General features: G+C 49.1%; 1 protein-coding gene across 6 annotated transcripts; it reads right to left on the bottom strand.

Annotated features, from left to right (window-relative positions):
• Window positions 1-224: 224 nt before the first annotated feature.
• On the bottom strand, window positions 225-17802 carry LOC123366588 (oxidized low-density lipoprotein receptor 1-like). Of its 6 annotated transcripts, none has more exons than XM_045010208.1 (7): window positions 15592-15927; window positions 14717-14876; window positions 12613-12708; window positions 6918-7016; window positions 5792-5943; window positions 4175-4317; window positions 225-583 (listed from the first exon to the last, which is right to left on the bottom strand). In XM_045010208.1, exons 1-7 carry the CDS (start codon window positions 15898-15900, stop codon window positions 463-465), a joined length of 1080 nt encoding a protein of 359 aa, XP_044866143.1. In that variant the 5' UTR covers window positions 15901-15927; the 3' UTR covers window positions 225-462. The 6 variants fall into 6 exon arrangements, with proteins under 6 accessions (XP_044866143.1, XP_044866160.1, XP_044866167.1 ...); XM_045010225.1 differs by lacking the exon at window positions 15592-15927 and adding an exon at window positions 16970-17041 and having other exon boundaries at window positions 227-583; XM_045010232.1 differs by lacking the exon at window positions 15592-15927 and adding an exon at window positions 17708-17802 and having other exon boundaries at window positions 228-583.
• Window positions 17803-21223: the final 3421 nt, after the last annotated feature.

Below are 21223 nucleotides of genomic sequence, written 5' to 3'. Positions count from 1 at the left end.
CAATTTCACATTTGAGTTCCCTCAGAACTCTTGGGTGATCCCATCTGGTCCTGGTGACTTATTACTATTTAGTTTATCATCCAGTCTGGCCAGTCCATTATGGGCTATTCCAGCTTGATCACCCATTAAAGGAAATTAATTCTCATAATGGGCCATAGAAGAAGCCCCACCCAGAGCAATTTATGAGGAAACACAGACTAAAGCACAAGGATGTCTTTGGCCTTTTAAAACCAGCATTTTATTTACTGCCTCAAACACAGTCAATAACTGATCAACTGTTGTCAACACACCTTTAACTAACGATAATGGGGAGAACTTGGCAGCAGGCTCCTGGCCACGTGTCCCCACTGGGCTCAGTGCGGTTGTGATGAACAGGCTGAGCGTGACACCCACATGGTGCCAGGGTGGGGAAGATCTGCAGAGGCCCTGAGGCCACTCCTTCTGCTGCTCCTGCCCTGCTCCTCAGTTCCCCCCAAACTTGGCTGGCTTCTCGCAGATATAAACCTCCCATTTGGCGCAGCTCTGCGTGCGGATGTCCCCCTTCTGCATGTACGCGCAGCCTTCAGCTCCTGGGACCTGGAACCTGCCAAGCACAAGCCCCATCTCACTGCCAGCCATGGGGGGCCAGCCACAGGCTGGGGCATTTACCCCTTCTCGGCTGCACTGGTAAGAATTGTCTTCAAAGTGCATTTACCATAGTGCATAAAGGAGAGGGGGTCAGCTTGACAACCCTGGGTGAGTCTCCCTTGCCCAGCATCTGGGTCACCACCGACACCTCTGCAAAGTGGGAGGAAAACCAAATCCGAATGCTGGTATTTAACACCTGCTTTGCCTGACACGCAGGGCCATGTTGCCATTTTGCTAATGGTAGGTTCCTATGTGGCTCCCATCACCACGTGCATCTCTGTGTCCGGCAGGGTCAAGGTGAGTGAGGTCAAATCTTTTACTGGACCAACTTCTGCTGGTGAGAGAGAGCAGCTTTCGAGCCACACACGGCTCTCCTTCAGGTGTGGGCAAGGTGTGCAGTGTCACAGTTAAACACGAGCTGGAACAGACTGTTTAGCCTAAGCAGTTAAAACATATTGCAAGGGAGACAAGGTGGCCGAGCTGCTATTTGTTATTGGACCTGCTTCTGTTGGAGCGAGCGAGCGAGAGAGAGAGAGAGAGAGAGACAGGCTTTCGAAGCACAGACCTCGGGTGGCTCAAAGCTCCTCTCTCTCACCAACAGAAGTTGGTCCAATAAAAGCTATTACCTCCCCCTCCCTTGCCTCTCTAATATCCTGAGACCAACACAGCTACAACTACACTATAGACATATTTCAAAGTTCAAGGTGAAGTGGCCTTTTAACAACCCTCCAGTGCGAGGCAATAAAGAAAGGGAGGAAAAAGGCAGCTGGGGGGAGGGGAAGGGTTGTTAGTGAGTCATAGATTGTCTCTGTTCAGTCCATGATTTTGAGTGTCTAGCAAAGTTATGAATTTAAATTCCCAGGCTCGTCCTTTGGAGGTGTTGTGCAGATTTCCTGAGACTGAGAGTCAACTATAGAGTGATTGCTTTGTGCAATGTGTTCGCCCACACGAATTAGGGTGGTTTTGTCCCTTCTCGTTTCCCTGTGTGCATTCATTTGCGCGTGTAGGGATTTTCTGGTTTCACCCACATACACCTCTACCCCGATATAACACAAATTCAGATATAACACGGTAAAGCAGTGCTCGGGAGAGGGCTGTGCGCTCCGGTAGATCAAAGCAAGTTCGATATAACGCGGTTTCACCTATAACGTGATAAGATTTTTTGGCTCCCGAGCAGTGGTGAGCTTGAGCCGGTTCACACCAGTTCGCAGGAACCAGTTGTTAAAATTAGCAGGCCTTTTAGAACCGGTTGTTCCAGGACAACCGGTTCTATAAGGGCTTTATTTAACAAAAGCTCCAGTGCAAGCTCACTTCCCCCTCCTCTCCTGAATGCTCCGCCCCCCTTCTCCTCCCCCTCCCCTGCTTCCTGCAAACCAGATGTTTGCGGGAAGCCTGAACAAGCAGCAGGCAGGCAGGTAAGCTGGGGCGTGGAGTGGGAGGGGAGGTGCGGCTGGCTCAGCGGCTCCCTCCAGCACAGCTCCTGGTCCTGGAGAGCAGCTCCCTCCAGCCTGGCAACCACCGGCCGAGCGCCCCCAGCCCGGTCACGGCCCCAGCCGAGTGCCCCTGGCTCCGGCCCCGTGGCTCCCTCCGGCCCAGCTCCTGGTCCTGGCTGAGCACCCCTAGCCCCGTCCTGTCCCGGCCCCCACCGAGCACCCACAGCTTCGGCCCCGCGGCTCCAGCCCAGCCCCCACAGCGCCGGTGCTGGTCCCGGCCCTCGTGGTTGCGGCTCCAGCTGGTCCCGAGCACCAGTGCTGGGCCCGGCCCAACTCTGGCCCCATGGCTCCAGCCTGGCCCTCACGGTTGCGGCTCCGGCCTGGCTTGGGCCCCGCAGCACCGGTGCTGGTCTCGGCGGAGCGGCTCCAGGCAGGGGCTCCAGGCAGGTAAGGGGGCAGGGAGCAGGGAGGGGGTGTTGGAAGAGGGCAGGGGAGTTTGGGGGGGTGGATAGGGGTGGGGCAGTTAGAGGGCAGGGAACAGGGGGATTGAATGGGGGCAAGGATCCTGTGGGGGGAAGTCAGGAAGGAGCAGGGGTTGGATGGGGTGGCGGGGGGCAGTCAGGGGCAGGGATTCCAGGGGCTGTCAGGAGACAGAGAGAAGGGGTGGTTGGATGTGGCAGGGTTCCGGGGGGCAATCAGGAATGAGAGGAGGGGTTGGATGGGGCAGCAGAGGGTAGTTCGGGGTCAGGGAAGGGGGGTGGATGGGGCAGGGGTTCCAGGGGGGGCATCAAAGAACGTGGGGGGTTGGATGGGGCAGGGATCCCGGGAGGGTGTCAAAGAACGTGGGGAGTTGGATGGGGCAGGAGGCCGGGGGGGGGGGGTGGCCACGACCCCGACCCCCTTGTGGGGTGAGGAGGAGGGAACCTGTTGTTAATATTTTGGCAGCTCATCACTGCTCCTGAGGACAGTGTTATATCAAGGCAGAGGTGTAGTTATTACTGGGCATGTAATACACTAGATGAGGTACACCACATAGGACTCAGGGATCTTGAAAGGTGTGTTGTGAGGGGTGTTGATCATTGTAGCAGTGGAGCTATGGCTGCAGGTTTTGCATCTGTTGCTCTGGCAGAGTCTGATGCCACTTGGAGTCTGTGTGTCCTGGTCTGTGGGGCGTTTCTGTCTTATGATGGGCTTGGAGAGGCCTGGGGGGTTGTTTGAAGACCAGCAGAAGTGCAAGTTTTCTCCCACCTCCCTGCAGGTATGTGTTTTTCTCCCACTCCCCTCATTGCTGATGTGCCCCATCCCTAGGGGAGCTCAGTCTGTGTGGCTCATTCATTCCTTGCAGCCTCTGCCACCATAGCCATGAGCCAATGAGAGCCTCCTAGCCACCATAGCCATAGCGTAGGAGACTGAGCTGCATGGGTGGTGGCTTGTGAACAGTTATCCAGTATGAGGTGGATTCCGCACAAAGCCACCTCCTGAATAGGGACAGTTTGGGGACACCAATAATCATAGACGGGACCACAAGGGTCATCCAGTCTAATCCTCTGCCAAGATGCAGGATTTGTTCTGTCTAAACCACCCAAGACAGATGGCTATCCAGCCTCTTTCTGAAAACCTCCAGTGAAGGAGATTCCATGACTTCCCTAGGCGTCTGCTCCACTGTCCTACTGGTCTCACAGTGAGGAAGTTTTTCCTGAGATTTACTCTAAATCTGGTATGCTGTAATACATGATACTTCTCACTTTACAGCCAAAGGTCTCAGAGCACTTTGCAAAAGCGGATCATTTTAGTTAGAGCTGCTCAGAAACTACTTATTTTCCACCTGGACTTTTTTTCTTTTAATTTCCCCCTCAATATTCAATCAAAACCAAAACCTTTTTACTGAAAAGTGGAAATATTTACCAAAAACTTTTCAGTTTACATTGAAAAATTTTGAAAAAAATGAAAATTTTATATGAAAAGCCATTTGTCACCGAAAAAAATGTTCCAATGAAAAATGTTTGATTGGTTCTAACCATTATCCCCATTTATGGAGGAGCTACCCCATTCAGAGCCAACGTTGAACTGGATCAGTGCCCTTGGATGGGCACAGGCAGCAAGGAGAGACGTACAGCTGGAAGGAGAAAGGGGATCCGTCAGCCCACGTCCAGTTCCCGATGTCGTTGTCGTAGTTCAGCCCTGTCCAGAAACTGAAGTGGAATTGCTGTCCCTGGCGCACGTACACACGCTTGGAGATCTCATGTTTCAAGAACTCCTGCTCCAAACAGCAAAGGACAACAATCAATCCCCGAATAACCGTTTTTTCCCCTTTGAAGGCATCTGGGTAAGAACAGGGGCTGAGTCCCTTTGGAAATCGGGCCAACGATTTAATTGTCTAAACTATAGGTAGAGGTGTCTGACTCTGTAGGCCTCCGTGTTTGATAAATTGGCCTAAGTGACCCTCCCAGGGACAAGTACTGAATCAATGGAACAGACCCCTGATTTCCTGGCTCCTAGTTCCTGACTTAATCCCCAAACTATCTACCCCTCGTGCTGTTCCCAAACAAGACTTCTGCATAGATTATTCTTGGCAAGGAGGAATAAAAACAGGAACCAAGGGCCCGGGAACTGCCAAGCCAGAGCCCAGCGATGGCCCATCTCGTGCAGTAGCTCACCGCCATGAGAGGGGCCAGTGCTGGGTGCTTCACCACGAGGTGGGAAAAGACCCATAATGCATCTTGCCCACTGTGCAATACAGCAGCATAGCAGTCAATTTTCCATGACTCCCCAGTTAGCCGATCTGTTTATGACCTGAAGCACAAGGATCAATGGCCGTGGCCCTTTTATCCTAGCTCACGTTGCTAAATGCTCTTCTCATTCAGGCAGAAAACTGATCTTTGCCTAAATCTCCCTACATTATTTGCCTCAGTATCCTGCAGAAGTGAGTTCCATAGATAGTTATCTTGACTTTTTCACTTGCTTGCTAAATCACAAAGTTCAGTCATTTGCATTGGGTCTCCCAGTCACTAAAGCTAACTAATAAGACCTAATTGTTCTTTAAATGCACTCTGTGCTCCTGAAAGGATCTGCGATGACAGAAGCAGAGACTGGACTCCGAGGACAAGCTCCCTCCTCCTCGTGCTCTGCATGGTGACTTCTAGAGGGGAAGGGGGTTAGCTCCCATAGCCCGTTCCATCCTTGGACCGTAATGAGGATGACAACAAGGAGGCCAGTTAACACCTGCCCCACTAGGAACTCAATGGAAGGTGTCACTACTGACTTGGGTCTGGGCTGGAACTGTGCATTAGAGACGACAGGCCTCATGTCCCATTCCACATCCCCATAGCCAGTCAGTCCCCCACTTTGCTCCTCCCCCGAATGTCACAGATTTTAAGGCTTTGTCTACACTGGCAAGTGAAAGACAAACATTTGTCGTTCAGAGGTGTTAAAAAAGTTTTGTAGACAAGTGCCGGTGTGCACAGCGCGTAGTCGGCAGGAGCACTCTCCTGGCGACAACACTAACGCTACTCATTGGGGGGTGGAAGATTTTTGTCGGCAGGAGAACTCTCTCCTGGTGACAAACAGTGGCTACACTGCTCGCCTTTTAGTGGCACGGTTGTAACAGCACAGCCGTGTCGCTAAAAGCTGAGTAGTGTAAACTCTAGTGTAAACAGTAGCGTCAGTGTGTATGTAATTGTCTTATCAGCAACCAATATCAATAAAGAAGAAAAGCAGAGGTGGCTCTGTACCAGCTCCTTCTTCGTGTCTATCTTCACCAGACTGGCTGATATTGCAGTACATGCATCTAAGCTGTTATGCCAGGATTTCGCGGATGTAGAAAAGGAGTAACAGCTGGCTGCCTGCTGGTCCCAGTCCACCTCACACATGCTGCAGTTGTCCTCTTGAAGAAAAGGGAAAACAGACAGACTTTCAATTCTCATTCTCCAAGATCATTTTGTTACCATAGCTCTGCATTGCTGGGTGTGAAGGATGATGGGAAATTCCCCTCACTTAGAATTCTAAACCGCTGACCCATCCCTGCACATGTCTTCTCACATTGAGCAGTCCAGCTGGCCCTACTGCCTTTGACCATCAGCTCCTTTCTTCAAGCAACAAGTAGGATGCACAGTAAATTGGTACCATGAGTTTTCATCTCAGTGGGGAGGGTGGGTCAGGGAGTGAGGGACAGTTATAGCCTATCTTCTGAGAACAGGAGTTATAGGATGATGGAGACAGGAATGAGTAAGAACTGAGTTCCCATGGTGATGAACACAATAAAAGGAAGACAGATCAGATAAAGATCTGGAAAAGAGAGAATAGATAAGGATCTAAGGAAAGATAGAGAAGGACATAGGGAGAGAATCATTGAATATCAGGGTTGGAAGGGACCTCGGAAGATCATCTAGTCCAACCCCCTGCTCAAAGCAGAACAAATCCCTAGGCAGTTTTTTTTAACCTCAGTTCCCTAAACAGCCCCCTCAAGGATTGAGCTCACAATGCTGGGTTTAGCAGGCCAATGCTCAAACCACTAAACTATCCCCCTCCCCCAAATATATGGAGATATACTGATCTCATAGAGCTGGAAAGGACCCTGAGTGGCCATCAAGTCCAGTCCCCTCCCTTTATAAGCAGGGCCAAGTACTGATTTTGCCCCAGATGGCCCCCTTAAGGATTGAACGCACCACTGTAGGTTTAGGAGGCCAATGCTCAAACCATTGAGCTATCCCTCCACCTTGGGAGCTAGGGAGGCGGGGAGGGATCAGAGATAGGTAGAATATAGATAAAGAAGAGATTAGCTGAGGGTGTAAGGGGGAAGGGAGGAATTGGTGGGTGGGTGGAGTCTTATCCTCAGAGGCTCTAGCTGTGATTCCTTACCCTTGCCAGTTGTCAGCTGCTGCAGAGTGTCCGAGAGGATTATGTTTTCCAAGTCAATGACCTCCAGCTGTTGCTCTGATTTCTGGGACAGCTGGTAAACTTTAAAGACACAAGAAAAATCATAAAATAATTGGGTGCCCAGAACCAGTGGATTGCTCCAGCCTGGATCATCCTGGGGTGTTTTACAGCATGAGATGGACTGTGAGCATGTGTGGGTACAGCGCCACCTACTGACTGACAGTGAATGTGAGACATGGGTCTCTTGCTTGCACCAATCTTACACTAGTCAAATTCCAATGATATCAGAGGAGTCCTTCCTTATTCACCCCAGGGTGAGCGAGAGGGAAATCAGCACCATTGTTTTGAAACTGGCTTCTCTGCAGAAAATATCAGAGATGGGCGCTCCCTGCGTTTTATCAACAAATAACCACAATGCTTGGAACTTGCATGTCGTACATTTCAGATGGGGCTGACAAATGTTAACTCGTTACATGACAGATGACAGAGACCTATTGTGACGGTGCCACCCATAAGGCTTTACAGAAATAAGCTTATGGCTGTATATATATAACATAACTAGAATGTGTTTTATGCTACATATGCCATGTAACATATCTCTGTAAAGGTTATGATTTACTTAATCTATTAATGTTATTTGTATGCATGTATCATTTTTGTATTTGAAGTTATGAATATTGGTCGGGTTCCTGAGAAAAAACTATTCTCAGTAAGTGCCCCATCAAGAAACACTTAAGCCAACAATGAACTTGAAGACACCAATCCACATCTGGGCTTTCACAGGACTGTGGCTTGGCTGGTAAGGAACTCAGTCATGCATGGACATGTGACTTGCCCAGGTGACTCCAATACTCCATTTTGTAGCTGGACTTTGCATAGGAGAGAGGAGGGTGTCTCCACCCACAAGAGAAAGTCTATTTAAGCCCAGGGGAGACCCCTCCATTTTGTCTTCAGCTGGCTAAAGAGAGAGCCTCTCCACCCCCAAAGATACCTGAAAGAAACTGGAACAAAGGACCGTGACTGCAAGGGGTGTGAGTGATTGCTGGACCCTGACTAAAAGGAGATTAGTCTGTAAAAGGAGCATTCTGGAACTGGTGACGATCTTATCTGTATTCAGTTTCTTACTGCATTAGACAAAGATTTGCATGTTTTATTTTATTTTACTTAGTAATTCACTTCGTTCTGTCTGTTACTACTTGGAACCACTTAAATACTACTTTCTCTATTTAATAAAATCACTTTTTACTTATTAACTCAGAGTATGTGTTAATATCTGGATGGGCAAACAGCTGTGCATATCTCTCTAGCAGTATTATAAGAAGGCGAACAATTTGAGTTTACTCTGTATAAGCTTTATACAGGATAAAACAGATTTATTTGGGTTTAGACCCCATTGGGAGTTGGGCAGCTGAGTGTTAAAGACAGGAACACGTCTATGAGCTTTCAGGTGAGCCTGCAGCTGTTAGGGGATGTGATTCAGACCTGAGTCTGGGTTTGCAGCAGGCTAGTGGGTCTGGCTCAAACCAGGCAGGGCACTGAAGTCCTAACCTGACAGGGCAGGAAGGCAGGGGCAGAAGTGGTCTTGACACATCAGGTGGCAGCTCCCAAGGGGGTTTCTGTGATCCAACCCGTCAAACCTATTTGGCCACCGGATCCACTCCCCCTCCCAGTAACAGAACCGTCAACATTTACGTTGAGGATATTGTAGAAAATGTACTCAAGGCTGTACGTTTGTAGAAGGAGATCAGCAACATCCCAGAGGTCATGGGGCAAATCATTTTTATGTTTATCTGTACCTAAGCAGGTATTTATACAGCCAGTGTCACCACCGGACCAGAATGCCTCTGGGCAGACACTAAGGGAAGAATCTCTCTCTCTCTCTCTCTAGTAGCCATCACCATAGTACCAAGGCACCTAGTTACCACTCACATGGCCATGGGAATAACCTTTGACTCCTGATGGTCGAGGAGTTCTGTACAACCAGAATCCCCCGTGGTGGCACCTTTGGCCTGTGTCTATCCAGAGGGTGCCCTGATCTACCATGGACCTCACAATACACCAGCTAATGTCCCAGCTCTGATTCCCCATGTGAGGTCCTGAGTGTCTCTCCACCTGCACTTCATTGTGCCTATCACTCTAGCTTCTGTACTGATTGAGGGAGTCATGATTATACATGTTCAAAGATGGATGTCACTCCGCACCCCATTTATAGCCACCTCTGCAGGTTGGATCAGTCTAGGTGGATGTTCTCCAGGGCAGAACCTTAGGTAGAGGTCTCACTCCAAGAGGCACATCTTGCACTGGGCATTAAAATGGCAGGACTCAGGCCTAACCTGATCGCCAGTGCCAATGAGGATGTTCTGGTCCTGTCTCTCTTGAGTTTCACTCTATAGGACAATTAGAGTGCTGGGTGAGAGGGTTAATTCCTTAGCAGCCCTACTCACCTCACCAACTAGAACCCAGAGCTAGGACTGACTCCTGGCTTCTAGATTCATGGACAGGGGGACATCAGAGGCCAAGGAGCTTGACAGAGCCTGAGGGGCTCATTGGCATGAGGGGTCACAGATGAAGTGGTGGATGTTACTCCTGTGAGGACCCCACAAACTGCCAGCTCCACCTCTGTTACCAACCTCAGTCCACCGTTCATTGCCACCTGTAAATGTTCTGCGGGGGAGGACCATGAAGTGTATAGGTGACAGGGCTTGACCAATGTCTTCCAGGTAACCGTTAAATCCTCAGCCCCATGGAAAGCAGCAGCTTTCAGTAAGAAAGATGGGGCTGAATGATCACTTTACATCACAGCTTAACAGGTGAAATGCAAAGAAGACAGTGGTCAAATATTTCTGTTCTCTATTTGGGAAAATTCAGGTAATATAGTCTGATGATGATGGTGAGTAAATACTTTGCATTCCAACACCAACTCAGGAGGATGTTAAATATTAGCTACTAATGTCAGACATTTTAAAATTAGCAGGTCTGGATTACTTGGATCAAATGGGTTTAGAAGAGCAGGCTCTGGACCATTAATGTTGATTCTCAATAAGTCTTGGAATACTGGGTAAATTCCAGAGAACTGCAAGAAAATAAAAGTTGTGCCAATATTTAAAATGGGTAAATGGGACGATCCAGGTAACTATATAGCCCTGTCAACCTGATGTCAATCCTGCTCATAATAAAAGAATGGCTGATGGAGGACTGAATAGTTATGGATCAATGTCCTATCAGATAAAGCATAAGATGGGTGTTAGTTGGTGTCTGCTACAGACCAGCAAACCACATTAGGAAGAAGAGGATGACTGGATCCTCACATCCCTAACTATAATACGTAGGGGGAAAAAAGCTGTGTGATCACCGGGGACTTCAATTTGCGTGACACATGCTGGAGGTTTCATGCTGCTAAAACATTATTGGAATTTCTAAGTAATATAGATGACAATTTTCTAATTCAAGAAGTGTTGCAACCAATACAGGAGCATTCTGTATTTGTCTTGACAGATAAAGATGAACTGATCACAGAACTAAAAATTAGTGGTTGATTGCACAGAAGTGATCATGACTTGATCAAATTTATAATGTGCAAACAGAGTAAGTCCAAACCCAGTAATATAGATAGTGCTTTAAAAGGGCCAGTTTCACAAAACTGAAAATAATTATGAGCCAAACCAGCTGGGAGGAAGAACTTAATCAAAAAACATGAATGATAATAGGGAACTGTTTAAGAATACTTTACTACATGCCCAAAAATCACAATGCCACAATCAAGGAAGAAGGCCATGCTGGTTAAAACACCAGCCTTTTTTAGAGGGGTTATGAAGGCAGCTACAAAAACCTTCAATACATAACAAGCAGAAGAAAGGGAAGTCAACAATAATGAATATAAATAAAAAATTAGGAACTGCAGAAAATTGATAAGGGAAGCAAAGGGGCACCAGGAGACATCAATGGTCAGCACAATTAAGGACAACTTTTAAAAATATATTTGTAACAAAAAGTATCCTAACAATGGAATTGGTCTATTACTAGACTGAAATGATAGAATAATGCAGAAAAGGCAGAAGTGTTCAATAAATATTTCTGTTGTATATTTGGGAAAAACTCACATCAGATCATGATGATGACACTCCTTCCATTCCAGTGGTAACTCATGAGGATGTCAAATAATAGCTACTAAAGACAGACATTTTCAAATCAACTGGCTGAGGAGCAGGCTGGAACCATTTATGCTGATTTTCAATAATTCTTGGAACACTGGAGAAGTTCCCAAATACTGTAAGAAAGCTAATATTGTGCCAATATTTAATAAGATTAAACAGGATGGTTTGAGTAGTTATAGGCCTGTCAGTCTGACATCAATTCCAGGCAGCATAATGGAGCAGCTGATACGGGACCCCATTAATAAAGTATTAAAGGAGGGTAAAACAATTAATGCCAATCAACATAGGTTTATAGAAAACAGATCCTGTCAAATTAACTGGTATCTTTTTGTGATGAGATTACAAGTTTGACTGATAAAGGCAACAGTGTTGATATAATATATTCAGTCTTTTGTAAGGCATTAAAATACCACATGACATTTTCATTAAAAATTAGAATATAAATTTAACATAGGACACATTAAATGGATTAAAAACTGGCTAAAAGATAGGTCTCAGATTGTAATTGTAAACAGAGAATCATCATCAAGCAGGTGTGTTTCTAGTGAGTTCCCGCAGGGATTGGTTCTTGGCCCTACGCTATTTAACATTTTCATCAGTGACCTGAAAGAGAATGGAAAATCACCATTGATAAAGTTTTCAGAAGGCAAAAAGACGGGGGAAGCGGTAAATGAATAAGACAGAATGGACAGGTCACTGATACAGAGCAATCTGGATCATTTGGTAAGCTGGACACAAGCAAACAATATGTGTTTTAATATGCCAAATATAAATGTATACACCTAAGAACACAGAAACCCGTATTTCCAGGATGGTGGACTTTATCTTGGGAAGCAGTGACCTGATAAAGATTTCAGGGTCATGGGAGATAGTCAACTGAACATGAGCATCCAGTGTGATGCTGTGGTCAAAAGGGGCTAATGTGATTCTCAGATGTATAAACAAGGGAATCCTGAGTAGGAATGGGGAGGTTCTATTATCTCTGTATTTGGCACTGGTTTGAGCGCTACTAGAATACTGTGCCCCGTTCTGGTGTCCACAATTCAGAAAGGATTTTGAAAACTGGAGAGGGCTCAGGAAATGAGCCAGGAGAATTATTAAAGGATTGGAAAACTTGCATTATACTGTGATAGATTTAAGGAGCTCTGTCTATTTAACTTAAGAAAGACAAGGTTAAAGGACAAGATCAGTCTATATTTACATGGGGCACAGAAATTTAATACTAGAGGGTTCTTCAGTGTAGCAAAGGTATAACAAAACCCAATGTCTAGAAATGGAAGTTAGACAAATTCTGACTAGGACCTCAATTTTCTGGCAGGGAGGGTAAACCACCATTGGCACAACTTACCAAGGGTAATGGTGGATTTTTAATCACTGATAATTTTGAAATCAAGATTGGATTTTTTCTAAAAGTTCTGCTGTAGTTCAAAAATAATTAATTCAATTACTGCTGTGTTCCACAGGACATCAGATCAGATGATCAGAATGGTCCCCTCTCACTTTATAATCTATGAAACACTCACCCTGTTGAGCCATCATGATCACCAGAATCAGCAAGATCAGGCAGATGGGCCCAAGGATGATGGCAGAGAGCCGCCATGGAGATGCACTGGGAGAGACTAACAGGAAGGAAATGGAGAACATGAACATGCACTTCCTTCTGCTTGGGATCCTCAGCCGCGAACCCTCCTGTGGAGTTAGGTGCCTAAGCCAATAGCCTAGTGCTAGGGGCTCTCACCTGGGATGTGGGTGACCCAAATTTAAATCTCTGCTCTGCCTGATTTGGAGCAGGGACTTGAAGCCAGGTGAGTGCCCAAATCCCAGGCTGTTGGCTATTGTGGGGTGAGCGCTCTCAGTCTTGCATGTTGGAGCTATTCCATGTTGTACAAATCACTAGGGCCAGAGAGAGAAAGTGAGAGACTGACTCTGTTGGTTTGGGCACTCACGTGGGATGGGGGAGAGTCAGGTTCCAGTCCCTGCTCCAATAAATAGTTAATTATTTACACAAATGGAAAGAGATAGTGAGAGCCGCAACCCATCAGCCTGCTGTTTAAAGCTCTCACCTGGGATGTGAGAGACCTGGGATCAAGAGTCTCTCACATCCCAACCGAGTGCCCTATCCATTGGGCTACTGGGTATTCTGGGACACACACACCTGGCTACCTTTTGTGAAGGCTTGAAGCCATAGGCATGCACTGAGGGGATCAGGCCCCGCTGGCGAGACAGATAGAGGGACATGTAGTCTGAGAATCCTGCTTCAGGGCTCCCAGGGCTTTGGCTTGAGCTAGGGCTCTGAGCGGCTCATTAGCTGTGAGGTGGTGCCAGGAGCTAGGCATGAGCAAAGGCAAATACCAGCAGAAACGTAGGTGCCTAGGAAACTTAAGCACCTAGTGCAGGGGTCGGCAACCTTTCAGAAGTGGTGTGCCGAGTCTTCATTTATTCACTCTAATTAAGATTTTGTGTGCCAGTCATATGTTTTAATGTGTTTAGAAGGTCTCCTTCTATAAGTCTATAATATATAACTAAACTACTGTTGTATGGAAAGTAAATAAGGTTTTTAAAACGTTTAAAAAGCTTCATTTAAAATTTAAATTAAAATGCAGAGCCCCCTGGATCGGTGGCCAGGTCCTGGGCAATGTCAGTGCCGCTGATCAGCTCGCGTGCTGCCTTTGGCACCAGTGCCATAAGTTGCCTACCCCTGACCTAGCGGGTTAGGCAGCAGCTGAGCAGTGGTTTTAACGTCAGGAGCACCTAAATGCTGGACTTAGGTGGCTAAAAACGTAGTTAGGCCCTAAGACCCTCTGTGAACCTGGCCTTTCTTCTCTGTGCCTTAGCTCCCGGTCTGTAAAATAGGGATAACGATACTGCCTTTGTCCCACGTCTATTTAAGCGCATCAGATCAGAGACTCTCTCACTGTGTTCATACAGCAGCAGCACAATGGGGCCCTGAGCTTAGCTGGGCCTCTAGGTGCTACGTTAATAATAACCACCTTGTCCTACACAACTGAGTTAAACAGGTTGGCAGCCAAAGTGCCCTCTTTTCATGGCCTTCCAGCATCCCGCTACCTGCCTCTTGGATGGCACAGGGAATGCTTGTGTGCCGTGTCCAGGTAAGGCAGCCTGCAGCCATGGAACCCAGCAAAATGGGGGTGACTTCCTGCCAGAAACCTTTCCACCCCCACAACCCAGCTCCCTACCAGCAGAAATCCTGCTTGGTCACATCTCCAGGCAGCCTCCTTGCCAATTCTGGCCCTGGTCAGTGGATTAAGGAGGCAGGAGGGATGCGGTGTGGACAGGAGCACGGGTCCTAGAGATCAGGGTGGGCCAGGCAGGAGTGGGGCTGGAAAGGCTGTGGGGAGCTGCTCTGCAGAGGAGCTTTAGGGATCACCCTCTTTCCCTTATTGCGATAGAGCCTCTTGTTCAGCGTGGGAAGAAAGCGCCTCTTTCTGTGCTTCTTCACTGTTGTCACATGAGAAGAGGGAGGCGTTTGGCAGGAAGGGTCTGGCAAGGCTGGGCACAGACCAGGGTGGTGGTCAGGGCACCCGTCTCAGGGGCAAGAGGCGGGGGGGAAGGGAGGCTGAGCGGTTGGGTCACCCTTCCCCTTGCTGTGGGAGGAGACCCCTGCACCTGCAATGACAGCAGCTGGCCCGGCCTGCGCGTTGGCTTTCCCTTCATCCTTGGACTCGTAGATGACATTTATGTCAGATGGAGTGCCCTTCACTTTCCTCTGCTGCACAGGCATGGGGGTCTGCAGGTAAGAGAACCCACCGGCAGGAGAGAGTCTCACCTCAAGAGATAAAAAACCATGTGTCAGACCCTCAAGAATCATGAAATTGGCCCAAGAAATCATGTTTTCTTAAAAAAAATCAAATCATGTTTTTTAGTCTATTTCTTTGCCAATGTATGTGAGAATTTCAGGTTGAATAGTCAACCTTTAATGCACTCAGAAATGCACGCCTCTCTTTGGCTTTTCGGATGGAGGCCCCGCTTAGCTTCCCTCAGATAGGGGAACTGCCATCCATTTCCTATTACTGTCTTCACCCGGCACCAACACTCAAGGATCTCAGTCTATTTAGCTTAACCAGAAGAAGGTTAAGGGGTGACTTGATTACAGTCTATAAAGTACTTCCACAGAGAACTAGCATTTAATTATGGGCTCTTCAATCGAGCAAAGGCATAACATGATCCGATGGTTGGAAGTTGAAGATAGACAAATTCAGACTGGAAATAAGGGGTAAACTTTTAACAGTGAAAGTAATTAACCACTGGAATAATTTATTAAGAGTTGTGGTGGATTCTCCATCACTGATGATTTTTAAATCAAGATTGGATGTTTTTCTCAAATATCTGCTCTAGGAATTATTGTAGGGCAGTTCTGTGGCCTGTGCTATACAGGGGTCAGACTAGACGATCACAACGGTCCCTTCTGGCCTTGCAATCTATTAATCTAATGTACTATCCACTGTCCCAGGGTTTCTCCTCTGACTGGGTCCCAGCACTACCATGTTCTCAACTTCCCCTGCCTCTTGCTGCCCTGGGACCCTCTCTCTGCTCCAGGACCATACATGAAGGCAGGGCTGGTCTGCGTCCTCAGCCCCAAGGCTCCTGCACAGCTCTGCCCGTGTACCCAGCCCTGACATTTGTGAGATCCAGCCTCTTGCACCATTGCGGTGGTTCCTGCTGCAGGTGCCCAAATCCTGTGACTTGCGATCCATCTGTGAAAACTGGCAACACTGCAACACGGCCTGACCCTGGCTGCTCGGAGGGGACTCCCCTACCCCACAACCACCACACGCTGGGGTAACTGTCATCTGATCCCTCCATCTTCCACCCCATCTCTGTCCTTAGCACCGCCTCAGCCTCCCTCCTACCCTGCAATCCTCATATCCCCCCTCAGCCTCCTTCCTACCCCCAAACCTCCTTCCCCTCTCAGCCACCCTCCTACCCCACACCTCCTGCCTCCCTCAGCCTCCCTCCTACCCCACACCTCCTGCCTCCCTCAGCCTACCCCACACCTTCTGCCTCCCTCAGCCTCCTTCTACCCCCACATCCCTGCCTCCCCTCAGCCTCCCTCCTACCCCACACCTCCTGCCCCCCTCAGCCTCCCTCCTGCCCCACACCTGCCCCCCTCAGCCTCCCTCCTGCCCCCCTCAGCCTTCCCCCTGCCCCACACCTCCTGCCTCCCCTCAGCCTCCCTCCTACCCCAGAGCTCCTGCCCCCCTCAGCCTCCTTCCTACCCCAGAGCTCCTGCCCCCCTCAGCCTCCTTCCTATCCCCACATCCCCTGCCTCCTTCAACCTCGCTTCTGCCCCACACCTCCTGCCCCCCGCCTCCTCCCTACCCCACACCTCCTTCCACCTGCCCCACACCTCCTGCCTCCCGTCAGACTCCCTCCTACCCCCACATCCCCTGCCTCCTTCAACCTCGCTCCTTCCCCGCACCTCCTTCCCCCCTCAGCCTCCCTCTTGCCCCGTCTCTTAACATCCACCTTTCCCAGGGACTCTTTCTGAAGCTCCTCACAGTCTAGTTCTCTGCCCACTCCCAGTCCAGCCCCATGACCCACACAGCGGCGGCCATTTTGCCCGTGGGCACGGCTTCAACCTTATTGAAAACAATGGCGGATGGCGGCCATCTTTTCTTAGGGCAGCTCCTCTGCCCCCGGCAGTCAGTCCATAGGGAAATGGCGGCCGCCGTGCTGGCTTCAGCCCCGTGGAAAGCAATGGGAGGTGGCAGCCATTTTGAATCAGGGGAAATGACCAGGTTTTCATCCTGTGTTCTTCAGACAGATTAATCCCCCACCCAGGGGCCCAGGAGGTGCAATAGGATCAGGAGAGGTGGCAATGCGGGGTTCCCGCCTCCATGGCCCATAGCAGGGACACACCTGGTGCCACCCCCTGGCAGCCCCCAGCAGCGGGGGCACAGCCCGGTGGCACCCCATGGCTATCGGGGTGGGCAGAGGTGGGCTCGCTGCCGTGGGTTATGGTAGCACATGCCCAGGCGGTACCGGGGGTGTACGGCTGGTGGAGCCAGGTGCCTTGAGCTTAGCTGTGTGGCTGGGCCCTGTGCATTCAGCGCCCAAGGGCCGGGGGATCCCCCCGAGGATCAGGGTGTGTGGATGGAGCCGTGGGGTCCTTCCCCAGCCAGCCAGGCGTGGGGCGGGGGTCGAACCCTGGGGTGACTCTCGCCAGCCAGCTGTGTGTCTGGAGCTGCCGCTCCCCTCGCTCCCCCGGCTGCCATGGCCTAGCTCCTGATTTCCCCGGGGTGAGTGAGCGGAGATGCCCGATGTTAAGTATCCTCACACCTTCTTGTCAACTGTCTGGAATGGGCCATCTTGATTATCACCACAAAAGTTTTTTTCTCCTGCTGATAACAGCTCATCTAAATTAATTAGCCTCTTAGAGTTGGTAGGGCAACTTCCACCTTTTCACATTCTCTGTATGGAGTTGATGAGTTTGCCTTGATGGCCTGTTCTGCTTAGCAAGGCCTACTGAAAAAATATACTAGCTGAAACAGTCAGGCACTTGCCTGCTTGACCTTGCTAGATAAGCGAATGCTTGCAGAGGCTGGGAAAAATGCTTGCAACCGCTTTTTGAAGCCACATGTATTCTTTTGTACTAACCATGAAGCTTATCAAAACATAAGTTGTTCTTTGTTCCTCTCTTGTATGCTGGGAAAAGTATAGCTGGGAAAAGTATAGTGATGATGCGACGAAGTGGCTATGACACGTTGGAGTAGCTAATAAAGGCAGTTTGCATCTGCAGAGGGGAGGGGCTGGTTCTATATGGAGTGAGATAGGCAGTTCTCTATTGTATTGCATGCCTTCAATAAAGAGATTGATAGTTGGATCTTTGCTGGTCGTTGCCTGTCTCTTTGCAGTCGGACAATGAAACCTGAGCCGTCCCGGATAAGAGAAATCCCGACATATATATATCTTCTTACTATATGTTCCAGTCTCTGCAGCTGATGAAGTGGGCTCTACCCATGAAAGCTTATGCTCAAATAAATGTGTTAGTCTCTAAGGTGCCACAAGTACTCCTGTTCTTTTAATGAAAGAACAAAGACTTTGTTAATTGCATTCCTTCCCCCTCCGTGAAAGGGAGACATGCAGTGAAATCATCCCATCAGGCTGAACTCTGGGGGGAAGGGAATAAAAATCGCTAACAAGAAGAAACTGTATCTCTATGCTGCTTAGACTTTGGGAGGGCAATCTTTAGACAGTTGATTATAGGATTGGCTCCAAGCCTTGTCTTTGGTGGGAAATCTAAGGTGCAATTGACTTGGGGTAAAAACTGGGCCTTAGGGACTGGCAGTAACCCAAATATAGCTGTGACTCTTGGGGTAAGGGACTGTCTATCACAAAGGCAGGCTCACCTGGATGGCAATACAGTGACAGTGTAACCAAGCGGATTGTCTCTGACCCTATGTTAAGCCCGTTACACTGTCTGAGGAGTTTACACTTGATATTTGCTTCATGAAATCCAAGTATAGAACTCACAGCCAATTTCTGGTTTGTGCCCTGATTCTTAACAGTCTGGCCTGAAATTGGTGCTCATGCTCTTGAGTCACTGCTGGAAAACTGACAAGGTGGTGTAGGGAGCAACAACCATGGAGTTCTCCAAAGAGTGCAAAGGCTGTCTGGGATTTTTGGACCTGTCGATGAGCCAGGGTCTGCATCCAGTTCTATGAGATAGGTATATCATTTGGGTTTGCTGCCTGAGAAGACCCATAATGTTCTGGTGCATGTCCCACTCTTTGACCTGCTGGGACTCCCAGGCCTTTTGCCTGTCCTCCCTTTTTTCTCCATGCTCTTGGTTACATTGGCCCATGTCATAAACAGTTAGTTAAGGGTTAAGGTTTTTGTCTACCTGTAAAGGGTTAACAAGCAGTACCTGTGGACACCTGACCAGAGGACCAATGAGGGACAAAATTATTTTCAAATCCGTGTGGAGGGAAGCCTTTGTCTGTGTTCTTTGTGTAAGTGTTAGAGAGTTCTCTTTTTGGATCTAAGAGAGGCCAGTCATGTCTCCAAGTTCTCCTGGAGTAGTTTCTACTATTTAATAGTAAGTATTAATTAGAAAGGCGGATTAGTCTTTTGAGTTGCTTTCTATATTTGCAATTGTGTGTTTGCTAAAGGAAATTCTTTATTCCTGTTTGCTGTTACTTTGCTTTCACTGAGAAAGAAAGGGGGAGGGGGAATTCTCTCCAGAGATTGATGAGTTTAGACCCTGTATTGTTTCATCTTGGTTACAGAGACAGTGACTTTCTTTTATTCTTTAATAAATTCTTTTCTCTTCTTTGGACTTGGTTAATTCCTTCTCTTGTGGAAATTCAGGGGAAGGGGAGGGGGGAAGAGAGAGTTCCTCCTGGGTTTGATTCAAGCAGTTTGAATCAGGTATCTCTTTCCAGGACTAGGGAAGGGGAGGGGGAGGTAAGTCCCTCTTTGTGTTGAGTCAAGGATTTGACTCGGTGTATATCTCTCCAGAGTGGCTAGGAGAGAGGGAGGGGGGAAGTGGGCTGCTTCCCTGTGTGTAGAGATTCAGGGACATTGAATCTGTGTTCCCCAGGGAAAGTTGGGGGAACAGGCAGTGTGTCAGACACTTAGAAAACTGACTGGTGGCAGCGTAGTAGATCTAAACTAGGATTTTTAGTTTAGAGGGAAACCAGTGCAGGTCCCCATTTTAGAACCCAACAGCTCTAAGTGGAGGTGAGACCTATGACAGCCCACCAAGCCCTTTGTTCCCATCTGATGCAGTACTGGCTTGTAGGATCTCACAGAACATGTCCTCCCTGGTCCTCTTCTTCATCCTTGTAGTGGGGTGGTCACCCTGCTCATGCTCTGAAGGGCTTAAGACAGCCCTGGGAGAGGGTTAGGACGGGGGGAAAAGCTAAGCTGATTGGGGGAAAGCAGCCACAGGTGGGGCCATGTCCCAGTCAGGCCACGGCTGGCCCTATAAGAGGGCTGAGAGCCAGAGACTAGGAAAAAAACACATTCTCTCTCTAGCTGTCTGAGACAGAAGGACCTGGCTGCCTGGGAGCTGAGCAGGGTACCTAGGGTGGAGCAGTCCTGGGGAAGGGCAGAGGGAGCTGGGGAGCTCCAGCCTAGTAAAATCCCAGGCTGCAGGCCTAGTTAAGGGCCCACAAAAGGGTACTAGGCTGCAGAAGGGCAGTCCAGGAATAGGCAGAGGCAGCTGGTCCTACTCCCCCTTGCTGATGGTGAGTGGTTTATAGACTGCAGTCCGTCCCAGTGAGCAGGGGCTAGATAGTGACTGGCAGAGGCCACTGAGGCAAGGTGGGGATAGAGGGTTGGGGGTTCCCCTGGGAAGAAAGACCCAGAGTGAGGGGGTACTGCGGTGGGCAGAACCCCTGGTCAAAGGGCACCGGGGTCTGGAAAGGACATGGGGCCAGCGGCAGGTGAGACACCAGCCCACAGAGGTCACTCTGGGCTGGGAAGAGCTAATTCCTGGTCAACCAGCAGGAGGCGCTGCAGCAGTAAGTCATCACCCCACCACAGTCCTCCTCATCCAGGGCAAGCATCCTGCAGGTGTGGAGGAGGCACCCCATGAGGCCATGACAGCAGAAGCTGCTGATAAAAACAGACAGATTCACAAAGAGATTAGTAGTCACAACAGAAAGGGAAAGACAAGTTTTCAAACTCCTTTCCTTTATTCTCATAAATACTTTTAATAAGAAATGCTTCTTGACAGTTTTGGAGCACTTTGGTGCAGCACGGCTCTCCGGATCCAACCATGGTGAGTACGGCCAGCCATGCAAGACTGGAGGTGGGTGGATGAGGCTGTACAATTCTGGCCCTATTCCATGGGTACCAGTATAGGGCAATGGCAGTTGTAAACGGGTCGACTCACCCCTGCGGCGCCTCCTGCTGGTTGCTCTCGGAATTTAGCTTAGTCCAGCCCCGGAGCGCCCTCTGCAGGCCGGTGATCCACCTGTTCTTCTGGCCCCCGTGTCCCTTCCTAGACCCGGTGCCCCTTTCTCTGGGGTGCTGCCCCCTGGCAGTAACCCCTTTCTACTCTGGGCTCCCCTTCCTTGGGAACCCCCCACCCTACTATCCCCACTTCGCCTCAGTAGTGGCTACTGCCCAGTCTCTATTTAGCCCCCGTTCGCTGGGGCGGACTGC

Source organism: Mauremys mutica, chromosome 1 (genome assembly GCF_020497125.1).
Source record: "Mauremys mutica isolate MM-2020 ecotype Southern chromosome 1, ASM2049712v1, whole genome shotgun sequence".
Lineage (NCBI taxonomy): Eukaryota > Metazoa > Chordata > Testudines > Geoemydidae > Mauremys > Mauremys mutica.
Note: the sequence above shows the minus strand (reverse complement) of the source record. Positions and strands in the feature narration are given on the sequence as shown.